The 14,959-nt window shown below is 41.5% G+C and overlaps 2 protein-coding genes across 2 annotated transcripts in view; one reads left to right on the top strand and one right to left on the bottom strand.

The window, feature by feature from the left end:
• LOC134842507 (uncharacterized) overlaps positions 1-12,436 on the top strand; it is a 43,993-nt gene extending 31,557 nt beyond the window's left edge. Inside the window, exons 2-4 of the mRNA XM_063858888.1 lie at positions 4,478-4,634; positions 4,856-4,981; positions 12,002-12,436. Of these exons, the coding sequence (XP_063714958.1) occupies positions 4,478-4,634; positions 4,856-4,981; positions 12,002-12,051 (333 nt within the window). The 3' untranslated portion in view covers positions 12,052-12,436. The remainder of the gene's footprint in view (positions 1-4,477; positions 4,635-4,855; positions 4,982-12,001) is intronic.
• LOC134842596 (spermatogenesis-associated protein 7 homolog) overlaps positions 1-14,959 on the bottom strand; it is a 532,288-nt gene that overhangs the window by 94,526 nt on the left and 422,803 nt on the right. The gene's annotated exons all lie outside the window — the stretch shown is intronic.

Raw genomic sequence — 14,959 nt, 5'->3', positions numbered from 1 at the left:
TTGAACTCGGAGCAGAAATCAGAACAAACGAAGCGAAAATAACCAAGAAAGCAAGAATAACCAAGAAATCAAAATACAAGCAACCAATATTCAAGAAGAAAAATTTGACCAGCAACGAAAACACTTATTTTTACCACGAGAAGGATAATATTCTGGCCTATTACTGGGAGACTCAATTGTTAACAGAATCAATGGGGAACAAATATCGGAAAATGTGTTGGCGAGAGGATTTGGTGGGCACAAAATTTCTGCATTGCTGGAACGCGTGAGAAACAGTAAATCGCGACATTTTTGAACATGTAACTACGCTAATTGGAATAAATGACTGCCTCTCAAGTGATTTCGACGCGAAGGAAGCCGTGAGTAGCTAAAAAAAACTAATTTATCTCATAAATCATAAATTCTCCCCAGAAACAATTTCACTATGTACTGTAACTCCGTTAGGCGCTTTTAGAAAAGATTTTAATCCAAATGTACAGAAGCTTAACAAGCAAATTCTTAATTTAGTACGGAATGTAAAAGACTTGGGCGAAGTAAAATTGGATATTTTAGACATAAACAAAAATTTTAGTCAAAATACCGATGCGCTTAGCTCGGATGGTTTGCATCCTTCTGATGGGGGTGTTGAAATTTTGGTGCAAAGTTTTAGAGATTCTTTTAGAGGTTCTGATATTATTGCAAACACATGTGAGATTACAACCCGCCCCAGAATGAAGCAAACCCAACAATCATCAAATTTAGATCCAAAAGCGGCAGAAATGTTACAATTTTTCCAAAACGGTGCAAAATTTTTTAGGAAATACTATTTTCGCATTTTTTCTTGGTGCAAACTTTGGCAATTATTTAATTTATTTAACTTATTATGCTGAATATTAAATTCTGGTTGTTTTGTGCAATTTTTCTAATTTCCAAGGCTCAGATGGAAACTAAAGAAAAAACTATTGTTTAATGGGGCTATCTAAGCTGCCATGAAAAGATATTATCATCGAAATGTGGGATAAATGAGCGGAGAGCTACCACACTTACTCATCTTTTCCTTTTCGCGTTGTTACTGACCCAAAGTGGGGATGTTGAAAAAAACCCTGGTCCTATTGAAACCATTGAAACAGTCTAAGGTATCTGCTCAAAAAATTGTGCAAATCTTAAATTTGTTCATTTGAATTTTCAAAGTTTTATTAGAAAACGGATGCAATTCAAAAAATTTCTTGATGATATGGGCGAAAATACAATTATAGGAATTTCCGAAACGTGGCTTAAAAAAGAAGATAGTGACAATTTATGGAATTTCCAACCTAGAACGCATGCGATGTTCAGATATGATGGGCAATCAGCGGTAAAAAAGAAAGGCGGTGGCGTTTTTTTATACATACCAGTCAAATTGGCTCCAAAATTGAGGCCTGATTTAAATTTATTTGATAAAGAAAAATATGAGTCAGTGTGGGATGAGTGCAAATCTACATTTAACATTTCGAGTAAAGAAAAAATGTTAGTTAATTTGTGTTATAACCCAAGCAGATCAAACTTTATTGATTTTTTGGAACAATTAACGCTTAACATAGATAATGCATTTTCAGTTTCTAATAAAGTTACGCTTCTGGGTGATTATAACATAAATTATCTGGATAGCAAAGAAAAAGAAAATTTAGATTCTATAATTATTCCATATGGGTTGAAGGTTTTTTGTCCAAACGATGAGACCAGAATTAGTTCCTCAACAAAAACTCATATCGACTACATAATCAGTGACTATGAAACAAACGGCATTGAATTTTGTTTTGATACACCTTATAAAACCGACCATTTTGCTTCATTTATTTTGACGGATATAAAATGCGGCAAAATTTTACCGAGGATAATTTCGACTTTCAATAAGAAAAATTATCAGAAAAATGAATTTTGCAATTCACTCTCCGCTCTTCCTTGGTATCTCTTATATCAAGGTACAGACGCACAAAACATGTTCTCGACGATGATTTATTTAATTTCTTGTGCTCTACAGCAACATGCTCCTATCGAAAAAAAGTTTGTTCGTAATTTTAAACCAAAAAACGTGTTGAAAACGGAATGGTTCGATTCAGAATGTCAGCAATTGTTGACTAAGAAACAGAATTCACACAGATCATATCGCAGTCAAAGCACAAGCGATAAATGGTCAAAGTACCAGTTTTTACGTAATCAAATGAGCCAATTGATTAGAAGTAAACAACTCGATCATTCAAAAAATTGTTTTTCACTTCTCAGCACTATCCAACAAAATTGGAAATATATTAACCATGTTAGAGATACATGTTCTGGCAACAATCGAATTACAGTTCTACGAAATTCCTTCAGTGAAATGATAACCCAAGACAAAAAAATTGCCAATCATTTAAATTATATTTTTTCAAACTTAGGCGAATTTTTCGGCGCTAAAAAGCCTCCAAATTACAACAAATCTGCCTCTGAATCTGCACCTTTTCATTTTCAACACATTACAGTGAAGCAATGCTTTGCTATAGTTCGAAAAATCAATGTTAGAAAACCTCTCGGACGTTGTACCGTACCTGCTTGGGCAATCATTGACGGTCAATCAGTTATAGTTCCACATTTAACTTTTGTCATAAATACTTGCTTAGAGGAGAACATTTTCCCGATCGAACTGAAAAAAGCAAACGTAACCCCTTTGTTTAAAAAAGATGACCCAATGGATGCAAAAAATTATCGGCCAATATCAATAACTTGTGCTTTTTCTAAAATTTTTGAAAAAATTTTACATGCCCAAATAACAGAACATCTTGACAAATTTCAAATAATGACACCATTTCAATTCGGATTTCGCAAAAACATTTCAACACAAGATGCTCTTGTTTATGTGACAGAAAGTATTCGAAATCAAATAGATTCAAAAAAAAATCGTACATGCAGCTTTATTAGATCTGTCCAAGGCTTTTGATTCTATTTCGCATGAAGTTTTAATTGAAAAAATGCTTTCTCTCGGTTTTTCAAATGGAGCAATTGCTTTAATTGCTAGCTTCCTAAGCAAACGTATTCAAAGAGTAAACGTCAATGGAATTTTTTCAGACTGGATTGAAATAAAACGAGGTGTCCCACAAGGAACGGTACTTGGTCCGTTGTTGTTCAATTTATATGTTAATGACATACAAAAGCGATTATATGAAGGTTGTACTTTAGTTCAATATGCTGACGACTGTATGGTTTTTTCCTCTTCTATAATTTCTAAGGATGCTTTGAATTGATTGCAAAAATCACTCAATAATCTAACGGAATTTTTTGCAGAGAACCAATTGAATCTGAATGCATCTAAATCGGAATTTATAACATTTTGTCAAAAAAATGATAGCAAAAATGTGGATACTGATAAACTAGTAATTAGTGGGCATTATGTAGCCAAAAAATCAGAATGCAAATATTTAGGCATAATTTTTGATTCAAGTTTATCTTTTCATGCTCAAATCAAAACAATTCTCCAAAAAATGGCCCAAGGGATTAAAACTATTGATACAATTGGACAACAACTGCCGACATTATCATTAGTTGCCTTGCTTCATTGTCTTGTTTTATCACATTTAGATTATTCAGCAATTTTTTTACAACAAATTAATGCTACTTCGATGCTATCTCTGGAGAAACAGTTGAACTGGGCGCTAAAAAGAACATATTTCAGATCGAAATTTAAATCTTCTTCCCTTCTTCGCATTAGCAAATCGTTCATTGGAATCGAGAAAAGAATTGAGTTAAAGTGTATAACATAGTTATACCAATATCTTACAAACAAAAAGAAGGCTTTTGAAATTACACTGAGACTACCGACTGCCAATTATAGGCTCAACGATAGAACGAAACAAAATATTTTTGACAAACATTGTTCGACTGCTTCTCTACAAAAATCATTTTTTCATTTGACTTCTAAAAAATGGAATTCACTGCCCATAATTTTGCGCAATTTAGAAAAATCGAAAACATAATTCAAGAAAAAATTGAAAGAATTTTACGTGAGTGAATTGAGAAACAATCCTATATGTACTAATACAAATACGTGGCGTGATTTCCGTTTTTGCTAGTTCTATATGTTTTAATTCAGTTTAATTTTTCTCACCTTGCTTGAAAGAGAAACTGTATATACTCTCCATATACGCTTTATAATTGGACTATCTGTAAAATTGTTTGTGAAGTTTTATTACCAGCTTGTTCCTAATTCTTAAATCTTTATTTTTCTATAGTATCCGAAACTTCATATACTTTAATCAACCAATTTCCGAACTGTAACCGATTTTGTTTTTTTTTGTTTTGTTTATTGCTTGTTTTCTGATGTTTTGTTTTTGTTTGTAACCAATGAATTTATAACCAATTATATTAGTTACACTTTGCTACATTGATGCCTCGGCTCTTTATTGTATAGTAATTCAAGTGTTCCTTCTTCTTCTTCTTCTTCTACTACTTTAACTTAAATTATTCATAAGCTTTATTTCACGAATAGCTCGACTTCTACGTGGATGGTCAGTTTGGGTCGGCAAAAGGGTCCTTTTTGGCTCTTCTGATAGATGCCAGGGCTGTGGTGTTTGTGGCCAGCAACTCACAATCAGACAGTCTGGACAAATTGACAACCATGCTAGCCACCTCTTCCATGATTCCAGGTTACAAACACAAAAATCAAATCTGTTTCTTTTACTTGTTCGCAATTTCTGCGAAAAAAATGACTGGGCTTCCGAATACATCTAATAAGAAATTAATAAAAATGATTAATTTAATCTAATAAAATTTATTAATGGACCTTAATAAATTACATTTAATGACAAGCGCAATTGCCAGCAGAAACAAAATCGGTACTGCACAAAAAGTCAATCGTTTTTTGCAGGTCGGAAGTTTCTGGTGATAGCTGACGAAGTGCCAGCAGAGGCTAGTGCTCTAAAAGCGGAATATGTGGACAGCTGGTCCAAGAGCAGAGGGTGCCAGGCAGTGATACACATCGAGTCAACAACAGGTGAAAATAAAGAGCAACAGTAACACCGTTCTCTTTTGTTGCTTAGAAAATTCCGTCCTGACCGGCTTCAGGATGGAGCTTCTTATTAAATTTTATTAGGGCAAAAATCTGCAAAAAACGCAATTTTCTACTCATAACATTTCGTAAAATCGTGCGGGAGCGGTGGTGAAGTGGTTACGTCTCCGCCTCTCAATCTTAAGATCGTAAGGTCAGAAGTGCAAGGCCCACCATGATCCGTGTTCGTTGCTTGCGGGTGAGGCAACATTACCCAGCCCAGAAAAATAACCAAAAAATGGCATGTAGTTCTAAAGCAGGGGCGCAACAGCGGTTAAGGGCGCGAATTAAGACGAATTAAAGCAGGGGCGCGAATTAAGACCATGTGAATAATTGGTCTTAAAAACAGCTAATTTCATCGGCGGTAAAAGCCAAACGACAAAAACGTTAGGCATTTTTTAAAATTCAATTTCTTGAAAGTCTCCCCCACCCGCATGCATCTAGAACTAATCCCTCACCCGCATGCACCAAGAACTGCTCCTCCACTCGCATGCAATTCAATTTGTTCTTTGGATTAAAATTTTGAGAAATTCTCCCCCACCTAGGTCCCCCTCCCGCATGCACCAAGAACTGCTCCCCCACCCGCATGCACCAAGAACTGCTCCTCCACTCGCATGCAATTAAATTTGTTCTTTGTTTTAAAGTTTTAGGAAATTCTCCCCCACTCGCATGCACCTAGGTCCCCCCTCCCGCATGCACCAAGAACTGCTCCCCCACCCGCATGCACCAAGAACTGCTCCTCCACTCGCATGCAATTAAATTTGTTCTTTGTTTTAAAGTTTTAGGAAATTCTCCCCCACTCGCATGCACCTAGGTCCCCCCTCCCGCATGCACCAAAAACCGCTCCCCCACCCGCATGCACCAAGAACTGCTCCCCCACTCGCATGCACCTAGAACTGCTCTCCCATTCGCGAGCACCCAGAAATGCTTCCCCACTCGCATGATCCTAGAATCGCTTCCCCACTCGCAAGCAACTGGATCAGCTCCCCCACTCGCATGTATCTAGAAATGATCCTCGACCCGCATGCACCTGGAAATGATCCCCCACTCGCATGCACCTAGAAGTGCTCACCCACTCGCATGCACTAGTTTTTCACTCCAACCGCATTCATCTAGAGCTGCTCCCGCACTCGCATGCACTTAGAACTGCTTCCTCAGTCACATGCACCTAGAAATGATCCCCCACTCGCATGCACCTAGAAGTGCTCACCCACTCGCATGCACTAGTTTTTCACTCCAACCGCATTCATCTAGAGCTGCTCCCGCACTCGCATGCACCTAGATTTGGTCCTCACCCGCATGCATCTAGAACTGTTCCCCCACTCGCATGATTCTAAAATTGCTCCCCACTCGCTAGCACTTAGAACTGCTCCTGCACTCGAACTCACCTAGATTTGGTTCTCACCCGCCTGCATATAGACCTGCTCCCCTACTCGTGAACACCTGGAAATGCTCCTCCAATCGCATGATTCGAGACTTGCTCCCCCCTCGCAATCACCTAGAATTTCTCCTACACCCGTATGCACCTAGATTTGGTGCTCAGCAGCATGCATATAGACCTGCTCATCTACTCACGATTACCCAGAAATGCTCCCCCACTCGCATGATTCGAGAATTGCTCCCCACTCGCAATCACCTAGAACTGCTCCTGTACTCGCATGCACCTAGATTTGGTTCTCACCCGCATACATATAGACCTGCTCACCTACTCACGATTACCCAGAAATGCTCCCCCACTCGCATGATTCGAGAATTGCTCCCCACTCGCAATCACTTAGAGCTGCTCCTGCACTCGCATGCCCCTAGATTCGGTTCTCACCCGCTTGCATATAGACCTGCTCCCCTACTCGCGAACACCCAGAAATGCTGTCCCACTCGCATGATTCTAGAATTGCTCCCCAATCACACCTAGAGTTTCTCCCCCACTTGCATGCACCCAGATTTGCTCACAACCCACATACATCTAGAACAGCTACCCCACTCTCAAGTACCAAGAACTGCTCCTCCACTAGCATGCATCTAGAGCAACGACCTCACCTGCGCGTGCAATTCGAACTGCCCTCTCTTTCGCATGCATCTGAAACTGCTCCGACACACGCAAGCACCTAGAACTTCTCCACCACTCAGGTGCACCAAGATCTTTTCCCCACCCGCATGCATTTACAACTGCTATCTCACTTGCAAGCAACCAGAACTGCTCCCCCACTCACTTGATTCGAGATTTGCTCCCCACTCGCAATCACCTAGAACTGCTCCTGCACTCGCATGCACCTAGATTTGGTTCTCACCCGCATGCATATAGACCTGCTCCCCTACTCGCGAACACCCAGAAATGCTGCCCCACTCGCATGGTTCTAGAATTGCTCCCCACTCGCAAGCACCTAAAACTGCTCCTGCACTCGAATTCACCTAGATTTGGTGCTCACCCGCCTGCATATAGACCTGCTCCCCTACTCGCGAGCACCCAGAAATCCTCCTCCACTCGCATGATTCGAGAATTTCTCCCCACTCGCAATCACTTAGAACTGCTCCGGCACCCGCGTGCACCTAGAGTTGGTTCTCACCCGCATGCATATAGACCTGCTCCCCTACTCGCGAACACCCAGAAATGCTGCCCCACTAGCATGCATCTAGCGCAACTCCCTCACCTGCGCGTGCAATTCGAACTGCCCTCTCTTTCGCATGCATCTGAAACTGCTCCGACACTCGCAAGCACCTAGAATTTCTCCACCACTCAGTTGCACCAAGATCTTTTCCCCACCCGCATGCATTTAGAATTGCTATCTCACTTGCAAGCACCCAGAACTGCTCCCCCACTCACTTGATTCGAGAATTGCTCCCCACCCGCAATCACCGAGAACTGCTTCTGCACTCACATGCACCTAGATTTGGTTCTCACCCGCATGCATATAGACCTGCTCCCCTACTCGCGAACACCCAGAAATGCTGCCCCACTCGCATGATTCTAGAATTGCTACCCACTCGCAAGCACATAGAACTGCTTCTGCACTCGCATGCACCTAGATTTGATTCTCACCCGCATGCATGTAGACCTGCTCCCCTACTCGCGAACACCCAAAACTGATCCCCCACTTGCATGATTCTAAAATTGCTCCCCACTCGCAAGCACCTAGAACTGCTCCTGCACTCGAATTCATCTATATTTGGTGCTCACCCGCATGCATATAGACCTGCTCCCTTACTCGCGAACACCCAGAAATGCGGCCCTACTAGCATGATTCTAGAATTGCTCCCCACTCGCAAGCACCTAGAACTGCTCCTGCACTCGCATGCACCTAGATTTGATTCTCACCCGCAAGCATATAGACCTGCTCCCCTACTCGCGAACATCAGAAATCCTCCTCCAGTCGCATGATTCAAGAATTGTTCACCACTCACAATCACTTAGAACTGCTCCTGCACTCGCATGCACCTAGATTTGGTTCTCACCCGCATGCAAATAGACCTGCTCCCCTACTCGCGAACACTCAGAAATGCTGCCCCACTCGCATGATTCTAGAATTGCTCCCCACTTGCAAGCACCTAGAACTGCTCCTGCACTCGCTTGCACCTAGATTTGATTCTCACCCGCAAGCATTTAGACCTGCTCCCCTACTCGCGAGCACCCAGAACTGCTACCCCACACGCATGATTCTAGAATTACTCCCCACTCGAATTCATCTGTAACTGCTCCCTCACTCGCATTACCCTGGACTTCCCCCGCCACCTCCCCCCGCCCCACTCGCAAGCGTCTAGAACTGCTCGTCCCTGGCTTGCACCTAGAACTGCTACTTCTTTCACATATACCTAGAGGTTCTCCCCCACTTGCATGCACCGAGATTTGCTCACAACCCACATACATCTAGAACAGCTACTCCACTCTCAAGCACCAAGAACTGCTCCTCCACTAGCATGCATCTAGAGCAACTCCCTCTTCTGCGCGTGCAATTCGAACTGCCCTCTCTTTCGCATGCATCTAGAACTGCTCCCTGATTCGCAAACAACTAGAACTGCTCCTGTAACTGCTCCCTCCTTCTCATGCACCTAGAACTGCTCCATCACTCGCATGCACCTAGAACTGCTCCCTACTTCGCATGCACCTAGAACTGCTCCCTCCTTCGCATGCACCTAGAACTGGTCCATCACTCGCATGCACCTAGAACTGATTCATCACTCGCATGCACATAGAACTGCTCCCTCCTTCGAATGCACATAAAACTGCTCCATCTTTTGCATGCACCTAGAACTGCTCCCTCCTTCGCATGCTCCTAGAACTGCTCCCTCCTTCGCATGCACATAGAACTGCTTCCTCCTTCGCATGCACATGGAACTGCTTCCCTCCTTCGCATGCACCTAGAACTGCTCCATCACTCACATGCACCTAGAACTGCTCCCTCCTTCGCATGCACCTAGAACTGCTCCATCACTCGCATGCACCTAGAACTGATTCATCACTCGCATGCACATAGAACTGCTCCCTCCTTCGCATGCACATAAAACTGCTCCCTCACTCGCATGCTCATAGAACTGCTTCCTCATTCATATGCAGCTAGAACTGCTCCCTCACTCACATGCACATAGAACTGCTTCCTCAGTCACATGCATCTAGAAATGCTCCCACACTCGCATGCACCTAGAACTCCCCCATCACTCGAATGCACCTAAAACTGCTCCATCACTCACATGCACCTAGAACTGCTACCTCCTTCGCATGCACCTGTATCTGCTCCCTCTTTCGCATGCACCTAGAACTGCTCCCTCCTTCGCATGCACAAAGAACTGCTCCCTCACTCGCATACACATAGAACTGCTTCCCACCTTAGCATGCACCTAGAACTGCTCCATCACTCACATGCACCTAGAACTGCTCCCTCCTTCGCATGCACATAGAACTGCTTCCCTCCTTCGCATACACCTAGAACTTCTCCATCACTCACATGCACCTAGAACTGCTCCCTCCTTCGCATGCACCTAGAACTGCTCCATCACTCGCATGCACCTAGAACTGATTCATCACTCGCATGCACATAGAACTGCTCCCTCCTTAGCATGCACATAAAACTGCTCCCTCACTCGCATGCTCATAGAACTGCTTCCTCAGTCATATGCAGCTAGAACTGCTCCCTCACTCGCATGCACTTAGAACTGCTTCCTCAGTCACATGCACCTAGAAATACTCCCCCACTCGCATGCACCTAGAACTGCTCTATCACTCGCATGCACCTAAAACTGCTCCCTCCTTCGCATGCACATAGAACTGCTCCCTCGTTCGCATGCACATAGAACTGCTTCCCTCCTTAGCATGCACCTAGAACTGCTCCATCACTCACATGCACCTAGAACTGCTCCCTCCTTCGCATGCACCTAGAACTGCTCCATCACTCGTATGCACCTAGAACTGATTCATCACTCGCATGCACATAGAACTGCTTCCTCCATCGCACGCACATAAAACTGCTCCCTCACTCGCATGCTCATAGAACTGCTTCTTCATTCATATGCAGCTAGAACTGCTCCCTCACTCAAATGCAAATAGAACTGCTTCCTCAGTCACATGCATCTAGAAATGCTCCCACACTCGCATGCTTCTAGAACTCCCCCATCACTCGCATGCACCTAAAACTGCTCCATCACTCGCATGCACCTAGAACTGCTACCTCCTTCGCATGCACCTGTATCTGCTCCCTCCTTCGCATGCACCTAGAACTGCTCCCTCCTTCGCATGCACAAAGAACTGCTCCCTCACTCGCATACACATAGAACTGCTTCCTCAGTCACATGCACCTAGAAATGCTCCCCCACTCGCATGCACCTAGAACTTTTCTTCCTTCGCATGCACAAAGAACGGCTCCCTCACTCGCATACACATAGAATTGCTTCCTCAGTCACATGCAGCTAGAACTGCTCCCTCACTCGCATGCACTTAGAACTGCTTCCTCAGTCACATGCACCTAGAAATGCTCCCCCACTCGCATGCACCTAGAACTGCTCCAACACTCGCATGCACCTAAAACTGATCTTCCTTCGCATGCACCTAGAACTGATCCCTCCTTCGCACGGACCAGTATCTGCTCCCTCCTTCGCTTGCACCTTGAACTGCTCCATCACTCGCATGCACCTAGAACTGATCCCTCCTTCGCATGCACCTAGAACTGCTCCGTTCTTCGCATGCACCTTGAATTGCTCCATCACTCGCAAGCACCTAGAACTGCTCCCTCCTTCGCATGCACCTAGAACTGCTCCCTCCTTCGCATGCACCTAGAACTGCTCCATCAGTCGCATGCACGTAGAACTGCTCCCTCCTTCGCATGCACCTAGAACTGCTCCATCCTTCGCATGCACATAGAACTGCTCCCTCCTTCGCATGCACATAGAACTGCTCCCTCATTCGCATGCACCTAGAACTGCTCCATCACTCGCATGCACAGAGAACTGCTCCCTCTTTCGCATGCACCTAGAACTGCTCCCTCCTTCTCATTGATCTAGAACTGCTCCATCACTGGCATGCACCTAGAATTGCTCCCTCTTTCGCATGCACCTAGAACTGCTCCATCACTCGCATGCACCTAGAACTGATCCATCACTCGCATGCACCTAGAACTGCTTCGCCCGTCGCATGCACATAGAACTGCTCCCTCACTCGCATGCACATAGAACTGCTTCCTCTGTCATATGCACCAAGAACTGCTGCCTCTGTCGCAAGCACCTAGAACTGCTCCTGACAGGTTTCCTGGAAGAATTTTTCATGACTTTGTTGCAAGAGAAATGATCATTGAACAGTTTGCGCCGTTCCGCTCACTTGCAGCTAATTTCTGTTCAAAAAAAGTAATTTTGCCCTCTGAATTGTAATTTTGTGAGCTGAAATACCGGAGCTTAGTTTATTCTTTTTTAAAACTTCTTTGTGAACAAATCGAGGTGATTGAATTAAGGTTAAGTTAATGATTTTCAATTCTGGAGTTTTTTCAGGGACTGGAGTGGATGACCTGATGCAAAGAGTGGCCACCTCATTAGCTTAAGAGAGTCTTCAAGACAAGTGTGAATAAATCAACCGCAGTATAAGCCAGCAGAAAACGCACATGTTGTATGGAAACAGTTTTAAATTTATTTCACGCAGGGTATAAACCAGGCGAAAGTTATGTCATTTGAATGAATTTTCCTAGACTAAACGTAACTGTTACATGATTGTTACATAAAAATTATAAAACATTTACGTATTCTTGGCTGGCGTATAAGGTAGGTGGTGTCCCTTCATACGCTCGTAACTTGACACTACCCGAACTCTTTGCCTAATAAAGTCCAAATTAATGAGTTTTTATAACATCCTATTAGACTTTTATGTATAGTCATTTCAAAGGTTTTATTAAAGTTGATACCCATGTAAATTGAAATAGCTTGAATTGAGGTTTTGCTTAACAATCTTCCCCCGTTCAAGAAAGGGAAGATTTCTGAGCCAGTCTTTTTCAACCAATCAGAGAGCAGCAAAAGTAGGAATTTAAGCAAAAAATCTCTTGTACTTGTTTTAAAATGATGGAATGATTTTAGTAGTTACCACAGTAGGGGGATTTTGTTAAAAAGATTTTGAAAAGATGAGTTTTAGCAACATTATCACAAAATTTTGAACTCATTCCAAATTCCTATTTTTAAATTGATGAAAAATTTTATTTAAAAAAATAACCAATAACCAGGAGTCGCAAGTGAAAATAAAAGAAAAGGGCAGTTTTTTGTTTAAAATTATGATGCTATAGCTCTCTGACTAGCTAACTCACAATTATTGATTGATTTTTGAGCTCTAAATGTCCTATTCTTGAGGAATCTGGTTTCATTAAACGGACAACTCTTTCATAGTAGTACCTTTTTTGTGGAGAAAACAACTTATAACAACAAATGTCATTTTAAATAGCATAAGTAAGAAAAAAGAAGTAATGAGGAAACGAAAACTAGGTTGTATACGCTGGAAAACAGTTAGATAGACTTAAGTTCAAACAAACACACGGAGATAATTTAGCTGTCCATCGCTTTAAACACTCGGCCACCCTGTCTTAGAAAAACCATAACTTTGAACGAACGATATACTCAAAAAGAATGATTTAGTGACATTTTTTCAAACCCATTGAAACAGTAGCTATTTTGACTAAAGAGTTAGCTACCAGATGAAATGAATATGAGTTAGCTACCAAAAAATTTGAACGTGATATTAGGCAGAATGAAGCGGATGAATTCAGAAATATCTCTGAAAATGGAGCAATTAAACAGATTGGTACAGTGTCGATAAAAGGATGATAGAGTGATCCTATTTCGCCAAATTTTTTATGAGCTCACTTGTAACATTGAGATCGCGAAAATACGTTTTTGTGTCAAAACTCTCTTTTTTATTATAAAATCATGATTTTTTTGGAGAGTACCATATGATCTCATAATTGTCTACTTTGGAAAGTTTGTTCTCTCTTAAGTAACCGTTTGGTTTTGCTCAAAAAAAGCAAGAGTGCATGATGAAAGCGATCGTGGGATATAGAATCAAAGCAATTGTGGGATCTAGAATGATGATTTTTACCGTCAAAGTATTGTTTTTGTAGCTAAAAACTTAAAAATTAGCGTGTTTTTTGCTGTTGGCACAGTTTTTCAGCATAGCAACGTTACACAGCTAATTTTTTGATTATCGGGGACTGCTATAGGTAATTTTTTGCCTTTAAGAAAAATCTGGTGTCAAATAGTTATTAAGATCAAGAAAAAACCGTGTAAGAGTACGCCAGACTTTAAAGTTTGTTGGTTGATTTTTTATGTTTTATGATATTGGTTTTTTTTCAGAGTGTCCCAAATTTTTTTTATTCATAGTTCAGACTCCTGAAAGTATAAATTGTTGCGATGAAAATTCTTGAGTAAATGATCTCACTCCTTAAAAATTTAGTTTCTTGGACCATTAATTATATGCTTTTAACACGTGTGCGCTACTGAGTCAGCCTGAATCTTACCCATGAGCTTGCCTGTGTTTTATTATGGTATTCGTTCCAATTGAAACCTACATTTTACGTTTTTGTTATCTTGATAGTTTTCTAGCTATATGCTAGTTTTTTAACTTGATAGCTGTATCTCATAGAGGTTTGTGATTCACGAGCTCTTGAAGGAAACCTAAGTAGTACTAGTTCATTGGGCCACTTAGTTTTTTCGTACTTGAAAAATTTGCAATTTTTTATCGGCAAAAGTGCAAGCTTTTCTTGACTGTATGTGTCCGAATATGATGCTGGCTAGTGGTAAAACCTAAGAAGTGTTGACTTGTTTCTTTTTTTTTATGAGGTAGCTGTTATCTCGATGGCATCTTGAAATATGTACCGCTTGATCTGTTTACTGTTTTTGTTATGACTGTTTGTTTTTTGAGCTTTCTAATTTAACAGTAACTTAATATTTAACGTATTTTTTTTCCTGTAATCAGTATAAATTGTTATAGTCTGAAAATTTTGCCGGCCCATCAAATCTGCTCATAGGGAAAAAAACAACAGAACAGCTCAGAATGAATTCAGTCAACTTATTGCTGCTTCAGTGATTTCTCTTACATATGAAAATTGAAAAATCCTGAACAGTTACAGCTGAATCAAACCTTATTTTCAAAAACACAATAATATGTTCCTGAAAATGTTGCATTATCAAACTATATTTCGTATCGAAATTTGAAAGTATTTGAAAAATGCTAATCCCAAACGTATTTGATTTAGTTGAATTGATTGAAATGGACTGCTGAATTAGTTTAGCCACTTTTTCAGTTGGCAGGAACTGAGATGACAGACATTGAGGTTGTTTGACAGGAAGTGTACGTTTGATAAGAATTGAGATCGAAGTTTGGTATGTTTGACAGGAATTGAGATCAAAGTTGTGTTGGCTGGATTTGAGATCAAAGTTGGGTGCTGAGATCGAGGTTGGGTTTGTTTGATA

This window comes from Symsagittifera roscoffensis, chromosome 3 (genome assembly GCF_963678635.1).
Source record: "Symsagittifera roscoffensis chromosome 3, txSymRosc1.1, whole genome shotgun sequence".
Lineage (NCBI taxonomy): Eukaryota > Metazoa > Xenacoelomorpha > Acoela > Convolutidae > Symsagittifera > Symsagittifera roscoffensis.
Note: the sequence above shows the minus strand (reverse complement) of the source record. Positions and strands in the feature narration are given on the sequence as shown.